Source organism: Eptatretus burgeri, chromosome 18 (assembly GCF_056783735.1).
Source record: "Eptatretus burgeri isolate ZD-2024b chromosome 18, Ebu_testis_v1, whole genome shotgun sequence".
Taxonomy (NCBI): domain Eukaryota; kingdom Metazoa; phylum Chordata; class Myxini; order Myxiniformes; family Myxinidae; genus Eptatretus; species Eptatretus burgeri.
The window spans coordinates 27373501-27394462 of record NC_140978.1 but is presented as its reverse complement, the minus strand read 5'-3'; the positions used below and the strand labels follow the sequence as shown (position 1 = coordinate 27394462).

At 43.1% G+C, this 20962-nt stretch overlaps 1 protein-coding gene across 3 annotated transcripts in view; it reads right to left on the bottom strand.

The window, feature by feature from the left end:
- The window catches only part of LOC147008787 (protein rolling stone-like), a 69482-nt gene that overhangs the window by 8552 nt on the left and 39968 nt on the right, over nucleotides 1–20962 (bottom strand). For all 3 annotated transcript variants that reach the window (XM_085863616.1, XM_085863615.1, XM_085863617.1), the window contains one exon: nucleotides 12531–12774. In XM_085863616.1, coding sequence (XP_085719742.1) covers nucleotides 12531–12774 — 244 coding nt within the window. The remainder of the gene's footprint in view (nucleotides 1–12530; nucleotides 12775–20962) is intronic.

The following is a 20962-nucleotide window of genomic DNA, read 5'->3' as shown; positions in this document are numbered from 1 at the left end:
AGAAAGCAGACAGAGACAGACAAATAAAGGATGCAGGTAATGATTAGGGGTAAGGGAGAACATAAAGGATGGACAATGTGGATACATAAACAAAATTTTGGGATGGGTGCAGGGTAGTTTAACAGGTGCAGAAAAGATGATGATTGTGGATAAGGATGACAAGATGGTGGTGAACAGCTGTCTTTAAGACCTGGAGGGAAGAATGAGATTGAAGAGGGTATGGAAGGTGGTTCCACAGGTGGGAAAAAAAGAGGAATAAATGAGTGGAGATGAGCGGTGGTTCTGGTTTTAGGTCATTTCACTCGGAGGGGATTGCTGGTGGACCGCATGCATCGTGCAGATATGTGGGGGAGGGGACAAAGCATGGAGAGGGCGCGCAAGTCCAGAAATAAGGTGCAAAAAGACAGAGAGACCACCGACCCATCGGCGATGGCGAAGTGATCGACCCATCGACTCGGCTTCATCACGAGAGATTCCAATGATATTGAATGCCTTGGTTTCCACAGCATCAAGCTGAGCAAGATGTGAGGTAGGGGAGCCAGCTCAGAGGGGAAAGTGGTACTCCATCAAGCTTCAGATGAAGGCCTTGTCAGTGGTAAGGAGCTCAGGTGTGCCAAGGAAGGGCTTTGCACGATAGAGGATGCCCAGTCAGCATCTGACTTTGGAGGCCAACTTTGAAATGTGGTTTATCCAAGAGAGATCATGCCTGAAAGTGAGACCCAAGAGTTTCAATAACTGAACTTCTTTGAGAGGGTTGTTGAGAACATAGATGAAAAGGTTTGCAGTACGGTCCTTTCGGAGAGAAATTGTGAGATTTCTCAGGATTGAAAGACATATTCCAGGTGTTTGACCAGTTTGTGATTTTTGTCAAGGTTTGAAGAGAGGGAAGAGGTTACAGCCTGTCTGTCAGATGGATGAGAGATCTCACAGGAGTGAGGAGTTATCAGCAAATAAAGATGATTTTCCAGCGAGTCCGTGAGATTTGACGTTTTGTATCCCACCGATAGGCTGGATCTGAATCTGGGCCTGAACCAATATCGAATTGACTTGTTCTTGTCACCGACCTAACTCATCCACCAACTTTTGTCATAACCCATCCACAAATTTTTGAAACATCGAGCTTTATATTGTTGTTGGCCCGATCTCTCAATTATGAAGAATCACTTTTTCAAAAATACTAACAATAAAAAACATATCCAGTTCCAGATCCACATCTTCACCAGACTCTAATCAATTCGTCCTCGTCACACACCCAACCTCTCCACCAAAATTTGTCCGAATGTGTCCACAACTTTTTGAGATATCCTGCTCACAGACAGACAGACGGGTGAAAACAACTTCCATCCACCTTCGATGGCGGAGGTAGCAAATGCCTTTTATTAGAAGTTACTTTATATTGTGTACAACATCGAGATTCAAGAAAGAGCGAGGTGAGAGGTTAGAAGATGACGCACTGACTGTGGGACAGTGGGGATAACAAGCAGATGCAACAATGGCATGAACAAACATGTGGAGGACAACAAGTGGACCAATCTGTGAGTAAATGGGGAGAGGTAAAGTGGGGGGGGGGCATGAGGGCTTGGGGGTTATAATGAGGATAGATTTGGTCAAGGTTTCTGAAGGCACTACCAGAACAACAAAAATGTTGAGCAGACTTTGCAAAAACTCCTTAGGGCTAACAAAAAAAGAAGTTTAGAGGTAGCATACCGGTATTCGCCTTCGAACTGTCAACTCTAAGTTATATTCCCAGCCCGGCTATAAGCTGTCACCCTGGTGTTTTGAAGGCAGGGCACCAATGAGTGTGCTATGGGTCAGACGTGACATTGAGATAGGCATCTCATCTGCCAGCCTTTGCTGGTGGACCTGAAAGATCCACTGGTGTCTTTTGCAAAGAGAAGACAATTGTCTCTGGCATCCTGAACAAATTAGAAATTTCAAAACCCTGCAATAATTAAATTACAGGGAGTATCGCATCAGTGACACTGACATGTTCACCAGAGATGATGCAACAAATGAGTGCAGTGAGGTTGGCAGAGTTTTCTAGAGAGTGGTAGCTGCTGTATGAAAAAGCACAGAATGGATTATACCGTGCTATACAAAAGGGGCACCCTTATTATCGAGGTAAACCATCAAACAACTGTGAAACAAAGTTGACATGGCTCGTCGCTGCAAAGCTATAAGCCATGTAACAAACGAATAAATAAATAAAAATGAAAAACCACCCATCGAGTGACACTTGGCGAAACGGAACGGCACTCGGAAGAGCGCATATCTCCATCAGACTGAACAGTTTACATTTTGTATCCCACTGATATGTGGGATCTGAGTGGGGGGCACAGCGAGCACAGACCTTCACAAATATTGGATCCACTTGTGCTTGTCACCGAACCAACTCATCCACCTCGTTTTGTCATAACTCGTCCACAACCTTCTGAGATATTGTGCTGTTTCTCGTTTTGGGCTCCATCTCTCAATGGTGAAGAATCACTTGAAAAATTTTCGAATCCGAATCCAGATTCGGCTCTTCACCAAAATTGAGCATTGTTGTCCTTGACCGGTCAACTACATCCAAAAAATAAATTTCAGAACGATTGCTTGAAAATTGTGGCCAAAAATCGTAATAAACAAACAAACAAGCAGACAGACAAACATACTTGGCGAAAAAGGAATTTGTTGCCAAGTGACAAGAGATCATATAAAATTGCAGACCCTTGTGGGATAATCTTGGGGTTTTGGCTCGGCGATCACTTTCACAAAACTAAATCGAGACTTTCATAAAAGTAGATTCACGAAACTAAAAAAAAACATCCTCAGGAACAGGTGTGTTACACCTTGGACATTAAATCCACAATCTAAGTGCAAAATAAACATCTGGCCAAATTAGACTTTAAAATAGGCATGGGGAACCTATGGCCAACGACATGTTTTGATGGATAGAATGTCGAGGTTGATACTTTGTTCAGTACTTTTAGGGACATGGGGCCTTCGATCTGACCTGCGTGGTGATACGTTGTTCAGTATTTTATGTAGATATCATCACTTAACTCAAAACAACTTAAGATGAGCAACAAGTACTCCCCCCAACATGGGCACTCTCATCAAAAGGAAGCAGGTTATGAAGTCACCTTAGGTAAGTAACCTTAACATTATGAGTATTATGACTACTGGCAGGGTACCTGCCCTCCAGGTGATCTTGTTCCAAGATTGCAACACATTCTGACACATACCTTTATTTGTGCGGTGTCTCGACAAATAACAACTGACTCAATTGCTCCCCCCAAAATTAAAAAAATAACCCTGGTTATGTGCATGAAGAAGTAAAAACATACCGAACCTGCTGCTCAACATTCAAAACACCTCACTGCACTGGAAAACGTGGTGACTTGTAATACCCTCCCTCAACTGGAGGCGGCGCTACATGATTTACCTGGAGAATTTGCTTTCCACCCCCTCCCCCCTCCACGACCACCAGCAAAGATAAAAACCACCCCTATAAATTAATTGGGGTCATGCTGAGTCTCCCTAGCACGTCTGGATGTAATCAGCGCAGAACTGCAGGAGTAGCATGACAAACACACATACATACAAACAAACAAACAAACAAACATACAAACACCGGTGTGTGAATTATAGAAAGGATTATTAAAACGTGTGTGCCTCCCTATGTTACATTTGTTTCGTTGGTACTCGCCATGCCACGGTTTAAAAGACAGCACATTGTACTTCACAAACATCTGTGAGTCTCAATGAGGATGTAAAATGAAGTAAAACACATGAAAAGGGATATTTATAACACATAGTTGTTGGTGTTGCTGCTGTCGTTGTCATGTGCTCCTTACAATAGCAGTGTGTGTGTGTGTGTACGTGTGTGTGTGTACGTGTGTGTGTGTGTGTACGTGTGTGTCAGTGTTTGTACGTGTGTGTGTGTGACAGTGTGTGTGACAGTGTGTGTGTGTGTGTGTGTGTGTGTGTGTGTGTGTGTGTGTGTCAGTGTGTGTGTGTGTGTGTACGTGTGTGTGTCAGTGTTTGTACGTGTGTGTGTGTGTGTGTGTGTGTGTGTGTGTGTGTGTGTGTGTGTGTGACAGTGTGTGTGTGTGTGTGTGTGTGTGTGTGTGTGTGTGTGTGTGTGTGTGTGTGTGTGTGTGTGTGTGTCAGTGTGTGTGTGTCAGTGTGTGTGTATGTGTTGGTGTGTGTATGTGTGTCAGTGTGTGTATGTGTGTCTGTGTGTGTGTGTGTGTGTGTGTACACGTGTGTCAGTGTGTGTGTGTGACATTTGAAGAAGAAGAAGAAGAAGAAGATAAAGAAGCAGCAGAACAACCTCTTGCTTTTATGTAATGGTTCTTGCTGTCGTAGATTCATACAAACACCAGTTGGCCAGCTGCACATTTTGAGTGAGATACTGGACATAGTTTTCCAAAATGGCGACTGGCAGATCCATAAATGATGTAAACAATTAATATTTACTTCATAAGATATGTGAATACCTGTCCATGCATATGTGAAAAACAATGTGTTTATAAATCCTGTACTTGTGCACCATTCCACCTTGAAAGCTCGTGGGACAGGGCACGACAGGGTGGGAGGTCTTGCAGTGAATCCCTCAATATAATTGTCCAAACAGAAGAAAAGGATAAGTTTGATGGTTTGGAAATTTCACATTTTCTTGTGTATCTATGGAGAAGGAGGGAACACGGCCTTGCTTGCTAAAAGTAAATAGGTATAATCGGCTTATTTGGAAGACTCGTTATTTCTTTAAATTATCAGATTTCACAACAGATTTCGACACTTATTTAGTCCACACGATATCGATCATCAAAACCAAAAAAATATTTCGATGATATACTTTCATTAGTCCGTGAGAGTAGATCTTGGAAAATCGTATCATATAATGTATGAAAATGGCTCCAAGCTCCAAATTTGAAAACTTATAGGACTTACAAGAACGATGTATCCAGCGATTCGTTGCTGTGGTAAACAGGCATTCAATAATATGAGTGAGGAAAGTGAGAAAAAAAACTTTGTCGTGAAGAAATCGTTGCGGCCTGTTCCAAGTCAAGGCATGGTTGAGCAGGCCAAAAAACATGGCGGCTTCAGACCCCAACGAAGTTACCTCGGAAACGCCTTAAGACCCCATCGAGAGCGGTGGCTGAGGATGCGCCTGATGAAGGATATAATTAAATAAGGCCGTTAATTGTCTTCAAAAGGGGCGTTTTAATTAACCAAAACATCCTATTTTCATTCTTGCATTTCCTTGGAGTTTTCTTAATGTGCATGCAAAGTTTCAGGCTGCTTGGTTTTATAGTTTTGGAGTTATGGAGGAGACACACACGCGCACACACACACACACACACACACACACACACACACACACACACACACACACACACACACACACACACACACACACACACACACACACACACACACACACACACACACACACACACACACACGCACACACACACACGCACACAAACACACACACTTCTCCTTTTCGTGATGAGATCAACAACCAGGATGTTTAGTTAACATTACAATAAATTTTTTTACGTGTGCAGTAACAACATTAGTCAGAATGATTCATCGCATTTCTTATCTACACATGTGCTGTTTAACTTCCCAACAGATCACTGTGCACATAACCAGCCGGCAGCCAGTTTAACAGTGGCTGTTATGGCCCGAAGACTTAGAAAGGTTTACCCAACACCCGTTTTAAAATGTTATGACTCGACAACTTTGTTGACCTGTACCCAAAGCCGGCTGGGCACCCGAGTCAAGCCCGTAGGCCTTGCAGTGCACTTCAAACCACCGGTGGTGCATCCAAAGACCCTCAGGAATGAGTGCAGCAAACATTGACAAAATCTACATTCAAGGAACAAGATCAATTGATTGTTAAACTCGGCAGCTTTGTCAAACTGTGTGTAAGGCTGACTGGGGGCCCTATATAGACGGTGAACATGTGGATTCACACACAAACACATTAAAATACTCTCCCGTCCCTTCGGGAAAGAGCGAGGCTAACTGTAACCTTTCTCGGGCACGTCATTTATCCAAGATGTCCGCCACTTCTAAACTCTCCACAGGCACAAGGCGAAGCCCGACAGCATCACTAGGGTCATGGCAACCAAGCAATTGCATTTACATTTGGGTGCAAGGAGGAATTTTAACTATTGTCGCAACATGGAGTCAAAAACATCCGATATTGATTCCGCTTGGGAATACGTGCACAAAAGTCGTCTCTCTCACATGTAATGGTTTATCCTATCTCGTCTGTGGCGATGATGTACATACTCCCAATCCTGGAATGTTAAATCCTGTGGCAAGGCAGTTGCAGTCAAGCAGCTTGCTTTCTCATCATGGAAGGATAACATGATCGAGTGAAAATTCGTGTCTCGAAAGCATGTAACAGGGCCTGGTGTTGGCTTAATGGTTAAGGTGCTGCCTTAAAATCCTCGGGTCTCAAATTCAAGCCCCTGTCAGCCATTGAAATAACACCAGGTGGGTTGACTCAGCCCGTCATCCTTCCGAGGTCGGTAAAATAAGTACCAGCATACTGGGTAATAACCATTTGGGGTAACCTGCTTTGGAGTGGCGACCCATCCAGGACTGTACTCCTTGCCAATGAAACTGCCTCGGCAGCCCTATCTGCCTCACAGCGTGAAGGGAATGGTATTATTATTAGTAGTGTTATTAAAGCATGTGTCCATCCTTAAACAAGCCAAAATAGGTGATCTTATGAATCTCAAAGCTAAACTCTCCAACCAGTTTCCTTCCTCCAAGTCATGGTGGTGCCTCATCAAGTCCATCTCCTAGTAGTATTATTAAAGCATGTGTCCATCCTGAAACAAGCCAAAATAGGTGATCTTATGAATCTCAATGCTAAACTCTCAAACCAGTTTCATTCCTCCAAGTCATGGTGGTGCCTCATCAAGTCCATCTCCTAGTAGTATTATTAAAGCATGTGTCCATCCTGAAACAAGCCAAAATAGGTGATCTTATGAATCTCAATGCTAAACTCTCAAACCAGTTTCATTCCTCCAAGTCATGGTGGTGCCTCATCAAGTCCATCTCCTAGTAGTATTATTAAAGCATGTGTCCATCCTTAAACAAGCCAAAATAGGTGATCTTATGAATCTCAAAGCTAAACTCTCCAACCAGTTTCCTTCCTCCAAGTCATGGTGGTGCCTTATCAAGTCCATCTCCTAGTAGTATTATTAAAGCATGTGTCCATCCTGAAACAAGCCAAAATAGGTGATCTTATGAATCTCAATGCTAAACTCTCAAACCAGTTTCATTCCTCCAAGTCATGGTGGTGCCTTATCAAGTCCATCTCCAGTGTTACACACCCACCCCTCCACCTCAAACTCTGCCCTAGATAAGGCACATAGTTCTAACTCTGTCTCCAAATCTCGTGTACCCAACCCATCCCGCTCAGTCCAAATTTTATCCCCCACATACCCACTGTCAACTGGACATTGTACCCTTCTCTCCCGAGAAGATAGAGAAAATTCCTTCCGGACTTGACCCGGGCCCAGATGGCATCAGTAACCATGTTTTCAAATCCTGTTCTTCCACTCTTGCTTCCCCTCTATCTGCTCTATTCAGTCTGCCCCTCTCCTTTGGCCACCTACCATTGGCCCAGAAGTCAGCAAACATCGCTCCCATCCACAAGAACGGTGATTTAAAAAAAACCATCATATCAACTACACAGACCTGTGTGCTTACTTCAAATTCCAAGTAAAGTCATGGAATCCATAATTGTTGCTGATACCAACTTTTTCCCCGTTTTCAAACAGCCTGATGTCTGACCTTCAGTTTGGATTCTGTTACAGTCATTCAACTCTGGACATTGCTCTGCTCCTCTCTCAGCAATGGTCGAAGGCCCCACGTCTCAATGCAGAGGTCAGGACTGTCTCCTGGGGCATATCTCAAGCATTCGATAGTCTGGCAACCTGCTGTGCTTGCCGTGCTCTTTGCCTGTGGCAAAGAATGCCACCTTCACATCTGGATTTCTGACTTCCACTCATGCAGTTAACCTCCACTCATGCAGTTAACATGTAGCTATCAATGGAACCACATCCTCTCCTTTCCCAGTGGAGGCTGGAGTTCCCAAAGCATTGTGTTTGGCCTAGTCTTGTTCATCATTGTTATAAACGACCTCTTTGATGCTCTGGGAAACCCTCTCTTTCTTTTGCAGACTTCACATTGTGTCATACAGTACCCCAAACCCTCCACCAGCTGGACAGCAGCTAAATCTTTCCCTGCCGATCTGGAATTGATTAGATTCTGGTCTGAGAAATAAAACTTGTCCTTCAATCCTGGAAAATCTCACTATCTCACCCTGGCACTCCAGAATAATCGTCAAACTGACCCACCCATGCCGTTCCATGGTCAGCTGGTGTTAGCCCTTACTCTTTTGCTCTGATGGGGAGGGGGGTTAACACCCAAGTTGTCAGCTTCTCCTTACTTCCCATGACAAATAGCAAACCTCATTGATTTATCTTGTTTATTCCATCCATTTATCTATTTTTGTGGTCAGCCACTGGAAGAGGTTCTGTCTCTCTAACTAATAGGCCTCAACAATCAGCCATGGCCTCCACTGAACGGAACAAAGATGGTGTCTAAAACCAGCCATCCAGTCTGTAAATTATCTGTCGTTCAAAATCTTTCTTGAAAAATCAGAATGACTCTCAGGCTACAAGGCTGTTGTCCATATCTTTACGGAGTAATGCACTCCCTCATGGGCAGGTGCACCAGCATCTCCATCTCTATATCTATATCTATCTCTATCTCTATATCTATCTCTATCTCTATCTCTATCTCTATCTCTATCTCTATCTCTATCTCTATCTCTATCTCTATCTCTATCTCTATCTCTATCTCTATCTCTATCTCTATCTCTATCTCTATCTCTATCTCTCTCTCTCTCTCTCTCTCTCTCTCTCTCTCTCTCTCTCTCTCTCTCTCTCTCTCTCTCTCTCTCTCTCTCTCTCTCTCTCTCTCTCTCTCTCTCTCTTCTCCTGGAACATAAAGCGTTCAACTTTATTGACATCTCCCATGATGAGGCCAAAGCACAAGGACTGTTGCTCTCACATTGCAGACAAGTCAGTGGCTGCTCTATTATCTGCTTCATCTCCTCTGGTCCAGATCCCTCTGATCTCTCAGCCCTCTGACCCTCCCCAAGTATTCTGGAACACGTGTTCTTCAGGAACCTCCTGGTTAAAATCCCAAAATCTAGTGTTATTTCAACCCTCCAAATTTTTGTTCCTCTTTTATCTCAGCTGTGCAACTGCCTTCCAGAGATTGTTGAATTGCATCCTCCCCTTCAGGGCTTCAAAAGCAAGTGGTCACCGCTATCTCGTGTCATTCCCAATCCCTACCCGCAATCTTTCTGACCCAATCTAACAGCTTTTACATACAGGCTACTTTGTTTCATTTGCTCCTCTCTCTACATTGCTTATTGTATTTAATTGTGGTGCTACAGTCACTATGTTGCCTTTTTCCTCCTTTATCAACTCACTTTTACATGAGCCTCGATTTTGTATAAAAAAAACACTTCACAAAAAAACAACATAACACCCTGGTGATGTCCCTGTCCCGATCCCACTGTTCTCTCCTTACTCATCCTACCCCACTCCAGTGAAATTAATGTGGTGTTGATAAACTGAAGGCCCGAAGGGCCAAATGGCCTCCTGTGTTCAAGTTCTCTGTACTTCTCTGAATCGTTATTTTCGAAAAATCCCGTTTCATTTGATTGTTACTGAACCCACAAGACTAAATTCTGATGTCGTTTGTTGCAACAGTGGGATTGTTACTCTCAACCATCCTTAAAACATTTGTACGACCATGGTACAGGCAGTCATACATCTGACAATATATAGTACAACAATCATGGTAATGATTTCTTCCACCATGTTGACGTTGATGTCTCTCCAGCATGTCGGCAGATGGATATCCTGCTTCTTCATAATCAGGCTTCAACAACATCAGAAGTTGAACCAAACCAAGAAAACTGGCTAAAAATGAATAAATATTTTGAAAAAGCATTGCCACAGCCCACAGAGAAATTCTTCCTCTACTTCTTCCAGTTCTTCTCACATACAGATCGTGAATAGCAATTTAAATATCTCAGTCTGACTTTGATAGCCAAGCAAAGGATTTCGTAGAGCCTGAAATCAACCCAATGCTTCCATCTAAATGGCCAAGTTTACAAGGGATCACATTGTGGTCTACGGGCTGATCGGGATCTGCGCAATCGTGTGCGGAGCTCCATTTTACACTTGATAAGGTAATGCTTACGGATGTTGTGGCTCACCCGCTTCCATTGCCATAGTTCTGTGCTTTGGAAATGTTTGTGTAAGTTAAAGTGGAAATTCCTTAAGCTGTGTAAATCTTCTTGGATGGAGAGATTTCCTTTGACTTAGAGATGGTGATATTTGTTTAGAGATCCGTCTTGTCTCTGGATTTCTGATGGAGAAATGTTTGATATCAGGGTAAAGGGTTAACTTCAATGAGCTAGTGATGGTCCGCATTGTATGTTGATGATAACATTGAAATGTTTGGTATGGTTGCTCTGAAACTCTGTTGTGGAATACACAAGTGTACACACATCTACTCCCAAACATGTACTCATGAATTTCCAGGTCACACTGCTCCTCCTCTTCATCTTTTCACAGACCTCCTTCAGATGATGGTGATACGTCATGCGTCAGTCCAGAGTCATAGATATTTTGGGAAGGCTCGTTTTGGATTTCTTAATCGGAGTGGCTGATGTTTAATCCATCATGTGCAGGCCGGTTAATCAGATGGAAAGTGGTAACCATATTCTGAAGTTATGATCTTGAGCAGAGTGAGACAAAGTTACCATTGTATAAAGCATTCTTCAATATATTCACGAACTATATTACATTATTATCATTATTATTGTAATAATATTCATCAATATTGCCATCAGAGAAGAAGTGTTTTTGACGATTCCAATTGTGCTTGTGCTTCATGAAAAATGGCCTATGGCTTGGACCTCCTGTTGGCTCAACAAAAGGAGACCAGGCTTAAGTATTCTTCTTTTTCGTCTAGTTCCTCATTTCCTCCATATGGGGTGAGGCCAAATGGTACCAAGCTGATGCTTCCCCACCTTTTGTACAATACTCCTCCATTGTCCTCTATCCCCAGCCAACTGTCTCCACTCTCCAATCACCTGTCACCCCCAATCTTACTTACATCCCTCTTCAAAAAATATTCCCATCTCAGCTGAGGTGTACCTCTTTTCCACCCTCTTCACTCCCACTGTCCTCCTGACCAAATTGTTTTTGCAGACTCTCCCTTTCAATGCCCTTCATATTTTCATGTCCACCAAAGTCCCTCGACTCTCCTCCATGCTCCTGCACTCACCTGTATCTCTGCACCTCTGCCTCAGAACTGCCACCCTTGGTCTCCATTCCACCAAGATACTCAAATCTGCTTCCCTGCCAGGTCTTCTTTCCCTCTCAACTGATGTTCAGGTCCTTTCTCTGTTGTCCGACACACGTTAACCTCAGTGTTCTCCAGGCTCATCCTCAACTAATGTCTCTCGAGCGCATCCTTCCATTCCTCCAACGTCTCCTGCATTTCCTGCCGACTCTTTGCCACAATAACTAGATCATGCGCATGCACAGAAGTATTATCTTTCTAAAAATCCCTCACTTGCCAACCCTCCTACTCACCAGCTCCATCCCCATAATAGACAATTGTGGACTGAGTGAGATGAATCCTAGTGATGTGTGATCTCCGATCAAGGCAGACAATACTTGGTTAACTAGAAAGTTCATAGAACACATTACCCCACGTTATCATGCGAAACGACGACATGAGCGGGGTCTACGAGTGGCAAATTTGATTGGTAGTGATGACGTAAAATGCAATAATATGTTGTCCAAGTACTGCTAAACGGAAGGGGTTTGAAACTGCTACAGAGGAGGTTTGTGTTCTACAGTATTCAAGTGTACAATTCAACTGAAATAAAATAAGGATTTTAAAGGTTGCAGAAAAAAAAAAATTGGGGGGAAGTTTACCGCCGTTGATGCAGTTAACCGCAGCCTCTTTTAAACCACTTTAACACATCACATTAGTTCTTCGTGCTTGTTGTTTGTGTCCTTTGACATCCTTAGACACAGTAAGTTTCCTGTAAAACTGCAGGTTCATTTTCCGATTCGTGTTCAAAATGTCGCATTCAATTGAAATCAAGTTGTTCCTCGATCATGAACTGATGTTTGTCGAGAGAAGGTCAGACAGATAGAAGTGAACAGATTGCAATTAACCCCCACTTTTCGCTTCGCGTACACCAGGTAATAGTATGATGTTTTAAATACACTGGGTGGTTTACAAAATCAATGTGCAGGTTAATAGACCGTGTCAAAGTAAAAGATGGACAGTCACATCATTGCTGCTAGAAATGTCTTGCAAGCATGAACTGATGATTCTGATAGCACAGAATTCATGGCAGTTTTCCTTTACCTCTCTTAATGACAGAACGACCTCAACCAAAACATTACCTGTTTCCATGACAATGAATGCAACACCTATCCTGCTAGATTCACGGATCCTCCAAACCCAGTACCAGAGCAGGTTGACGGCAGCCAGCATCAGGTAAATGCAAAGCAGCAGGAAAGCAAGGTTGCTCAGGTAGATGAACCAGCGAAGGTCATTCTTGTCCACGCCGCTGATAATGCACCATGCCAACACAAACGTGGCGAGAAACAAGCGGATCGCAAGCCAGCCAGCCAGAGGAATAAACCACTGAAGGAGAAACAAGAGAAGAATCATGTCAAAAAAAAAAAATTGCACGTCAGGCACCGACTTACCTGACACTTCCACTATAGACGTACCTTTACAACCTTACCTTCACTGTCACCATAGGCCATAGCCATAAGCATGTTGCCCAACATATATCTGCTATAATGAAACAAATAGGACAGAACGAAGCACCATCTGCTCTCAGATGAGATATCCAGGAGAACGACGTCCAAAACACTCATCCATTCATGGCTGGACAAATTGGACTGCTTAACAATTCACCGAAAGCCTGGAAATGCTGAACATCTTTAGATTAAATAATGTCAGAAACATTGCCTAAGTGCTCATGACAAAGCTAATCTGCAGGCAATAGCTGAGATTTTTAGATCACACATGCTGAAGCGATCAATTACAGAAGAAGCAAATGGCTGTGCCCTTCCCATTTGATGAGACAGAATAAGGCTCAAGTTGAGGAGAACGAGATGGATGGATACGAGTTGCAAGGGTCCACAACTTGGCAGATTTGTACTTGTGTCAATATACAAGATCAAGTTAGGCTCATGGAAGAGGGGGTGACAGGAGGGTAAAAAAAGCCAACGTACTCACAGTTGAACACAAGTGAGGGACTACACAAACAGGAAAAAAGAGGAGACAGAGGAGAGGAAATAGGAATCTGCAATTCCATGAATGTTCACAATACAAGAACCACAACATAGAATCTGGCAATGACATTTGGGTGTTGAAAAAACATCCCGCTTTAAAAGCAAGAATGCGTGTGCATATGTATGTATGTACAGTATGTATGTACGTACGTACGTACGTACACACAATTGTACAGTATCCGGGCTATTCCTAAAATATCAGATAATTTAAAGGATTTTTGTAAATTATGTTAATTTCACAACATCTAATTTTCAACTTTATTATCTCCACCACCAAAGGTGAAGGAGGTTGTGTTTTCATATCTATCTATATATCTCTCTCTCTCTATATCTCTATATCTCTCTCTCTATATATCTCTCTCTCTCTCTCTCTCTCTATATATCTATATCTATATATCTCTATCTCTATCTCTATATCTATATATCTCTATCTCTATATCTATATATCTCTATCTCTATATCTCTATATATCTCTATCTCTATATCTCTATATATCTCTATCTCTATATCTATATATCTCTATCTCTATCTCTATATCTATATATCTCTATCTCTATATCTATATATCTCTATCTCTATATCTATATATCTCTATCTCTATCTCTATATCTCTCTATCTCTATATCTATATATCTCTATCTCTATATATCTCTATCTCTATCTCTATCTCTATATATCTCTATATATCTCTATCTCTATATCTATATATCTCTATCTCTATATCTCTATATCTCTATCTCTATATCTATATCTCTATCTCTATATCTATATCTCTATCTCTATATCTATATCTCTATCTCTATATCTATATCTCTATCTCTATATCTATCTCTATCTCTATCTCTATCTCTATCTCTATATCTATATATCTCTCTCTCTATATCTCTATCTCTCTATCTCTATCTCTATACTCTATCTCTATACTCTATCTCTCTCTCTATATCTCTATCTCTATCTCTATACTCTATCTCTCTATCTCTATCTCTATCTCGATCTATATCTCTATCTCTATATCTCTATATCTCTATATATCTCTATATATCTCTCTATATCTCTCTATATCTCTATATATCTCTCTATATCTCTCTATATCTCTCTATATCTCTCTATCTCTCTCTATATCTCTCTATATCTCTCTATATCTCTCTATATCTCTCTATATCTCTCTATATCTCTCTATATCTCTCTATATCTCTCTATATCTCTCTATATCTCTCTATATCTCTCTATATCTCTCTATATCTCTCTCTCTCTCTCTCTCTCTCTCTCTCTCTCTCTCTCTCTCTCTCTCTCTTGCAAAATCGCAGATTTTTCAAGTATATTGGTCAATTACTCCACCCTCTGCCGAACCATCTACCATCCCTCAGACCGGCAAGTAGCAGCTTCTTCGCTCACTGCAGATCTGGGTAAACTCACAAACTGGTCCAACACGTGGAACATGTCTTTCAAAAAAGGGACTGAAGTGTGAGTCTGGTTTTCCTTTTTTAATTTGCGTTATTTTGGATATACTGTATATATATATATATATATATATATATATATATATATATATATATATATATATATGTATATATATATATATATATATATATATATATATATATACTGTATATATATATATATAATCATGAAGCTGATCAAATACAAACCCATCATTAATTGCTAGTAAATCGTCAATTAATCTGAATATGTTTCCACACATTCGTGCAGTTGTTAGTTTATTCCTGCACATGTTCTGGACCCAATCAGACTCGTACATGTGCAGGAATAAATGTACAAAGAAAGGGGCCGGATTTGAACCCATGGGTATCCCCAGTCTGCTGGAGCATCTTGTTGCCAAATGGAAAGAAACTGTTATTTAGGAGAAATCGAATACTTTCTTTAAGTTTATTTTTTGGAAAACTGCATGAATATTGATTTTCCTTTATCGACCAGTTTGCTCTTTTTTTGATAAACTTTAATGCATACTTTATTTCCTCCTGCAAAAGCTTTATCTACTGCTCTGTCCAATGTGGTTACGAGCTTACCATGTGGAATGTTTGTGTATAATGTGGAAAAATCACAAGTTGATAGACTTTAGCTTTACCCTTGTTATAAATGTTGTGGATAATGTTGATTATAGGTTTGGAATAATCAATGATCCATAATTTTTTAATACCAGAATAAAACTTCACAATCTCATGGTAGTATTTTAAGCATTTATAAATTAGTTTCATCGCCCGTGTAATACTGTTGCGAATCTGGAAATCAGGAGCACACAACAGCCAGGTCCTATAGATCAGTTATATCGGTATGTGTTTCTAGTTAGGGTCCCGTCCCGAGTCTAATGAGAATTAAATGTTCGTGCGCTAGAGTTATTTTTATCATTAGGATTTTTACATCCACAACGACCACAACAACACTCTGCTCGCGCGCTCGCCAGCGAGCACGTGCGTGGGCGGAGTTTAACATAGGCATTGCATCCCTCTTTGGCCAATCGGCAAGGAGCGGGCATCTCACCCGCCCCGTTTCCGACTCAACACCACGCCATTACGCACGTGGTCGGAAGTGAGGAGATAGGCGGAGCTACAAACGCCTCCGATCGGGACTCCACCAAGAAGGGTGGGAGTTGCCCCACCTACCATGGGCCTGTTCAATGAGACGCCAGGGAATCACGCGATGGGTCTGACCAATCAGGAGGCGAGTGGCCAGAAGAAGAAGCCCCTCCCTCCAAAAGAGAAAGAAGTGGTTGGCGGGTCCAGCGTGAGGAGAATTGCATCCCATCTGCTCGAGCGCGCTTCGGTCTGGTCTGTGTCGGACTGCATCCCACGCTTCGGAGGTGTCTCGTCTGGTGCATTACAGCGAGCAGTTGACCATCTCATCAAGGGAGACCACCTCCTCTCGCCTCCTCTGGGTTCGGCTACCCTGGTCCGTGCTTTTGGCGACTGGAGCTCCGGGAAAGTGTGGACGTCGAGCCGCGCGCTCGCAGCCAGGTAGCCAGCACGTTCTCTCCCCTCAGCTCGACTTCCCTCCGAGCTGAAGGAATAATAAAGACCTCGAGGTCCATCTTCTTCTGAGTATCTGTGTGTACGTGTGTGTGTCCGTGGGCCCCGTCTTTAAGTAGAATTGTTAAGTGCTTACTGTACATTATTTACATTTCTTATTCGAATAACTCTGCTCTCTTTGTGTTCCCTCCCCCGACTATCGTAAATAAATTCCCCTTTTTGTTGAATGTGCCAGCTCATCCTTGTCCTTTCTATCATTGGTTTGCCGCGCTGCGGACGGGAATTTGGAGGCCTCATTGCTGCCGTAATCGTGCAATCGGCCCGGCAGGATTCTGGTACTCTCCGCTCAGGGTACGACTCGGATCCGGCTCGGTAACAGCCCGGATCGCGCAGATCCTGCCAAGGGTGAATTTCCCAGGAAGTTTGGACGACGTGGGTATTTAGGTATATTGAAATTGGCAATCGACGCTATCCCACGTGGTCGACCAATTGGCGATCTTCGGTCCGATAAGGAACCCGTGACCTTTCGGATTTATCTGAAGGGAGCGACCTAAATTCCAGGTGTTCAGTGGAGCCGACTCTACTGCTCCATCTAGCGGTCGTGCTCGCCACCGAGACCCGGCCCCACAACAATACTACCTGACAATGGTTTCAAAGTGCATTCTTTACTTGCTATGATGAATCTCATCTTACGTGTGTTTTTGTGCATTTTTGGGATCCAGTAAATGAACGGTAATTTATGGTGTTTATCTGGAACTAACGGTAACTAACGATTGCACAGTTTCCTAATAGCTGAACATTTTTTCCCCCAATTGCATTTCGTAAAGTGCACACAACCCTTGGTGGCTCTCTCTGGTGTATTGTTTCTGGAAGTTTACCCCACACTTCCTTTTGAGTAGAATTTTCTCTATATTTATCATTCCCACCCCTTTGTTATCAAACCTAATTTTGATGATGTCAATTTCTTTTCTGTGATTAACTTCTTTAGATTTCTCTTTATATATTCTACAGTCAATCATGTCCACAATGTGTTGGATTAGGACTTTCTCTTGATCATCCTCTTCCATTAACCTGTTAATGATTTCCCAAACTCCTTTCAGTTTTTTTTTTTTTTCAAGTATTGATCTTAATTCTCCTGCTGTAAAGTAATCTACAGATATTTGATTTGTTAATATCTAACCGCTCATTTATGATTTGTTGTGCTGCGTCTAACTGGACATTTACATCCATAATTATGTACTCTGTGTCTCTGAGAGTCTTGTAGTAAGGCGTTAAAAACAGAGGTGATTATGTTTTAGCCATTATGTGGTATGTATGCATCATTAATCATTTCATTTAATCCATGTGGGTAAAGCAGTTCTTAATTGTTTAATCCAGAAAAGTTATCCACACTTACTTAATTGTTTTACCTTCCATCCTATTCATTTTTCAGCCATAACCGCTTATCTTTTCTACAACCTAAACACTGAAGGTCGCATTTTGACAGTATCCATGTGTAAAGCGACGAGTGATTAGTGGACAATCAGCAGTTTTCTCTGGGTTTTTCATGCCGCTCCTGTGTGCATTCATTCTTACATTACATTTCTGCATTCTTTCACCAACATATTGCCTCACACATTTGCTACAAGTCAATTAGTAAACGATGTTTGAGGTTTTACATGCAATTAATTATTTAGTTTCTTTTAACTTGTGAGATGTAGCTGGAACTGTACAATTAATTATATTGTTTGTAGCAAATATAGGACAAGTTTTGCAAATTGCAAACTCCACATTTATGCACTTGGTATTCGGAGAAGTGTTCACCACTGACTAAACCAGAATGGTAACCTCGTACAGATAAGACAGGATATCTGAGTTAACGACAGTACTACCTTGGCGAGGAACACAAATCATCTGAGGAGGATTAGTCCCCAGGGAGGCGAGTACAGCTGGGAGCTGCCCTGCTTTACCTTTCATTTTGTTTCGTTGCATCATTTTCATAGTTTGAAATGTAGTTTTGACAAATACACAAGAATCAAATAAGTACATAAGAAACAGTATAATGGATTTTCCACCAAAAGACACACATACAGTGTAACACACACACACACACACACACACACACACACACACACACACACACACACACACACACACACACACACACACACACACACACACACACACACACACACACACACACACACACACACACACACACACACAATGTCACAGAGTGTTGGTTCTACAAAAGCAGTTTCTTATCAAGGGTCATGCTGGGCGATTTGCCATCCCTCTCCCAGCAGTAGTCATGGCAGGGATTTGGAATTTATTCATGGTGCTGGTGGCAGATGTGCTGGTTCATGGTGCTGGTGAACTAATGTCGGCAGATGGGACGCCCAGTTTAACGTCCACCCGTGGAATCGCACACACATTGATGAATCACCCTGCCTGTGAAACTTTTCTGGAATGACAGTTTATAGCTGGGTCGGGATTCCAACCCAGGCGAGATGGCTGAGAGACTCGTGTGCGTAACTCTAGGACCGAGGTAGTGCCATGCAATACCCTCTGGTCTATGCTTAGTTGGTCAGCAGTTCATCCTACAGCAAGATAACGACCAAAATATACCTCCAGGCTGTGTCAGAATTATCTTAGAAGAAAAGAACAAGTCGGAACGCTTCAAATCATAGAATGGCCAGCACAGTCTCCAGACTTAAACCCCATCGAGCTGGTTTGGGATGAACTGGACAGAAGGTGAAAGCAAAGCAACCTACAAGTGCAACACATTTGTGGGAACTTCTGCAACAGTGTTGGGAAGAACTTTCCGGACAATATTTGATTTCCATTGAAGAAAGAATGCCACGAGTTAGAGTCAGGTCAGGTTCGATCTGTGACCTGCTACAGGTACCATGTAAACCTGTACTAACCTGTTCCATGGTCGGGTTGTCGGCGACTAAACCGTCTCCCCCACCAGGTTTTCTGGTGAGGAGGGTGTTTGGATATGGACACCCAGCAGGATTAAAAACAAAACCTGTCAAAGGGCGGAGGAGCTCCTTGTGAGCCAACGGCCATCCATATCTAGTGCCCAACTGTGTCTGCGGACGTCCTCCTGCAGTTGGGTTACTTCTTATTAGGAGGTTGGTGGCAGGATTTGCACTCCAGCCACCGTAAAACGCTTCATTCCGCAAAACGCAAAAACGCAAAAAAATCTGAAAACCCACTCCGTGGGAGTACCTCCTGTGCAGCTTCCCTTCGCAGGGCAGCTCACCGGATGATGGGATTGGGGCAAAGCCTTCGGACCCCCAATCTTTGATAGGAGGGAAACCACGGGGTAACATCCCTGGGTCAGATTGCGGGAGAGTGTGTCGGAGTGGTGCTGAGGTGTCGTCCACCAGACGGCGGTCTCCTTGGGTTAACCTGAGGCGGTCCCTTCGGGTGGGTGCCTGGAATGTCCTATCCCTAAGAGAGGATGATCACCTGTCTCTGTTATCATCTGAGCTCAAGCGTTTGGACATCGGGATTGCAGCTCTCTCTGAGGTTCGGAGACCGGATTGCGGCGAGATAATGGTGGGTGGTTACACCTACTATTGGTCTGGTCGCTCTGATGGATTACCACCATACCCAAGGAGTTGCTGTAGCTGTGTCCAATAAGCTGACCCCAATGATAATTGAGGTAACACCGGTCAACGAGCGTATTATGAGATTAAGGATTCGTCACTCCTTAGGTGTCATTTCCCTGGTCTCTATTTATGCTCCGACTGAGGCGAGTGATCTTACCGTGAAGGATGCATTCTACGCCACACTCGAGTCTGTGGTTGATCAGTGCCCCAGACGAGATACACTTCTAGTCTTGGGGGATTTCAATGCATCGACTGGAACTGATAGGGATGGTTATGAGGTGTGTGTTGGTCCCCATGGGTCAGGAACTATGAACCAGAATAGCACTAAGTTCCTTGACTTTGCAAGAAGTCATGGACTTAGGGTGGCTGGTTCATGGTTTCAGCGCCCGCAAGCTCATCGCTGGTCTTGGGATTCCAACGCTGGCGGTGTGGCAAAGGAGATTGACCATGTCCTCATTGACGGTCGTTGGAGGATGATCCAGAACTGCAGGGTCTACCGGAGTGCTCAGTTCCTCAATACTGACCACAGGCTTGTTGTAGCAACTCTAAAGCTGCACCTTAAATCCTGGAGAATGGTACCATCCCAGCCTAGGCTGGATGTTGCCAAGCTCAGGGATGAGAGAGTAGCTGAGGAGTTTGCGAACAGGCTGAGTGGACACTTGGGGGTCTGGGTGCTTTGGGGGTCCTGAAGAGTTGTGGAGCACCTTCAAGACCACCGTCCTTGATGTTGCCGGTGGATGCCTTGGAGTTCACCGCAGGGCAAAGAAGAATTTTGTCTCTCAAGGGACACTGGATACCATTGACCAGAGTCGCAGGGCCAGGCTGAATGGCAGAGCTGAGCTGTTCAGGGAGCTGAGGCGTAAAACTGTACGTGCACTGAGGGTGGACAAGGAGGCCTATGTGCGAGGAATCTGTGAGGGGGTAGAGCATCACCTGTGGACAGGTG